This window comes from Lupinus angustifolius, unplaced genomic scaffold, assembly GCF_001865875.1.
Source record: "Lupinus angustifolius cultivar Tanjil unplaced genomic scaffold, LupAngTanjil_v1.0 Scaffold_936, whole genome shotgun sequence".
Taxonomy (NCBI): domain Eukaryota; kingdom Viridiplantae; phylum Streptophyta; class Magnoliopsida; order Fabales; family Fabaceae; genus Lupinus; species Lupinus angustifolius.
In genome coordinates, this window is record NW_017728259.1 from 1 (window position 1) to 2169 (window position 2169).

Genomic DNA, 2169 nt, shown 5'->3' on the forward strand with positions numbered 1-2169 from the left:
TATAGTCACTAGATAATCTATCATTTATTTGAATTACTTTTATTTGAAGAGTAAGTGATGATTAAATAGGATAATGGATAATGCAATAACAATGCATAGAACTCTTACACTCTCAATATATATTTTTCTCAATAAATACTATAGATTTTTTCTCAAAAAGTTCCAAGGTGCATTTGCACACTCTCAACACCACATAGCATGTCACTTAATGCCGATATGTTTTAAGAAAATCTTAAGAAATTGAAGTGAATAATATAAATATACCTTTAATTGAATTGAATATTCGTGGGCAAGAGAGCCAGCATATTGTTCAGGAGTATACATTCTGTGTGTTGGGTATCGCGTCTTCATGAAGTAATTGTTTAAGTAATCATTGCTACCTATGTTGATATAATATAAGCACTTATTTATGTGTTCTTTCGCTTCTTGTTCACTTCCAAGTTTCTCACTGATCTGGGAAATAATGACTTTGTGATTTTTTATCTGCTCTTCCAAGCATATATTTTCACCCTACAATAGCGAAGTAAACAAAAGTTTGTAATACGCAGGTATATGTGATTGAAACAAATTAATGACACATCATACAAAAATAATAATCATATATTTCTTTTGAATCAAATTTCTCTCTAATACTAAATAAGAAAGTATTGTTTAAAATGTATACATTATCATATTATATTTCCTTCTATTTTTTATATACTTCTTTTTTTAGTATCGGAGAAAATTCTCACCCATTTACTCTACACATTTTATATTATATAGGAGTGCAATGACAATAACAAACAAGTTTTATGATCAACCATGTGTCGAGTTAAGTCACAATATTTTATTATAAATTAATATTTAAACATGTGACTATGTGAGTAAGAAATATAAGTGATACATTGAGGATATCATAAACTTAAGGTGGTATAACTATAAATATTTGTGTAACATAGTTGCAAATGTATTAGCTCTACACCAAATTAAATGGGAAGGTGAATAATTAAAGAAAGTAAGGAGTATGATTTATACTAGATGTGATCCAGTCTCAATACGAATTCCAGCTGCACCTGATGCATAATTCACACCTTGAACTATATCTGAACCACTCGTATTTGCAAAGGGTGGGATGAGATGCTCAAATCCCAAATATTGAGCTGCAATTGCAGAGTTTAAGGTTCACTAAATAAACTTGTAAAATAAATATTTAAATATGACAAAAAAATAAATCATATAAAGCCATATAAGTAATAATACTTTTAAACCATAGACCTATCTTACAGGCCTAGTGAAATGTGCATGGTGAGACTCTTACTACTGTTAATGAGCGAGGATAGAGAACATTGACAGGGATAACTTGCACCTCTAATTTGATATCCTAGTTCTTGCCAACTTGGAAGGAATCCAAATATTGTATTTTTTTTTCAAGTTTACCAAATTAGGTGACAACATTGAAGATAACATGTCCCTATTATAAACCACTTGTGTCTTAAATTGCATTTGCAGTTATTTTGTATACAATAATTGCAAAAAACTAGGAAAATATGACTACAATTATAACTAGGATGATTATAGGAAGACTCTCCAATTTAAAACAGTGGTCTCAACTCATCAATCAAAGATAGATAACTCAAAATGTTGCAAACTATTCTATTACTTATAAAGTCAGCTGCAGTGCGGCCATTGGTAAATCTTCCAGTTGGACCAGTTGGAAAATCAATCCCATAAGGTAAATGATTAACTTTGGCATTGGTAAATAAATTATTGTTGTTTCCACTATCAGATAAAGAGTCTCCAAAAATGAAAAGGCAAGGTACTTGGGGTTCCCCAACCACACACTGTTGCTTCAATGTCACAATTGAAAAAAGCACCACCAACCATAAATTAGTTTCAAAACCCATCATATCAAAGGAAAAACTAATATGAAGAGGGAATAGTTGGCTAAGATGCAAAATATGTAGTTGGAGTCCAAGCACAGAAATGAGATGGGTATGTAGGTGAATATATATACACAGAGAAAGAGGTATATAATGTATGACCTTGTTTTGTGGTCAAATTTGTTGAGATAATGTATGTGACCTGGTTTTATGATACATTGGAATGCCATATATTCTAGTGACTCAATTTCATGCAGTGTTGAATAAATGACTGATGAATGAATCTTATTATTTAAATATCTAAAGTAAA

The 2169-nt window shown here is 30.6% G+C and overlaps 1 protein-coding gene across 1 annotated transcript; it reads right to left on the bottom strand.

Annotated features, from left to right (window-relative positions):
- Positions 1–201: 201 nt before the first annotated feature.
- On the bottom strand, positions 202–1943 carry LOC109341929 (GDSL esterase/lipase At1g29660-like). The gene is made up of 3 exons (XM_019579903.1): positions 1640–1943; positions 1015–1139; positions 202–510 (listed from the first exon to the last, which is right to left on the bottom strand). The coding sequence occupies exons 1-3, from the start codon at positions 1884–1886 to the stop codon at positions 202–204; spliced, it is 681 nt and encodes a 226-aa protein (XP_019435448.1). The 5' UTR covers positions 1887–1943.
- Positions 1944–2169: the final 226 nt, after the last annotated feature.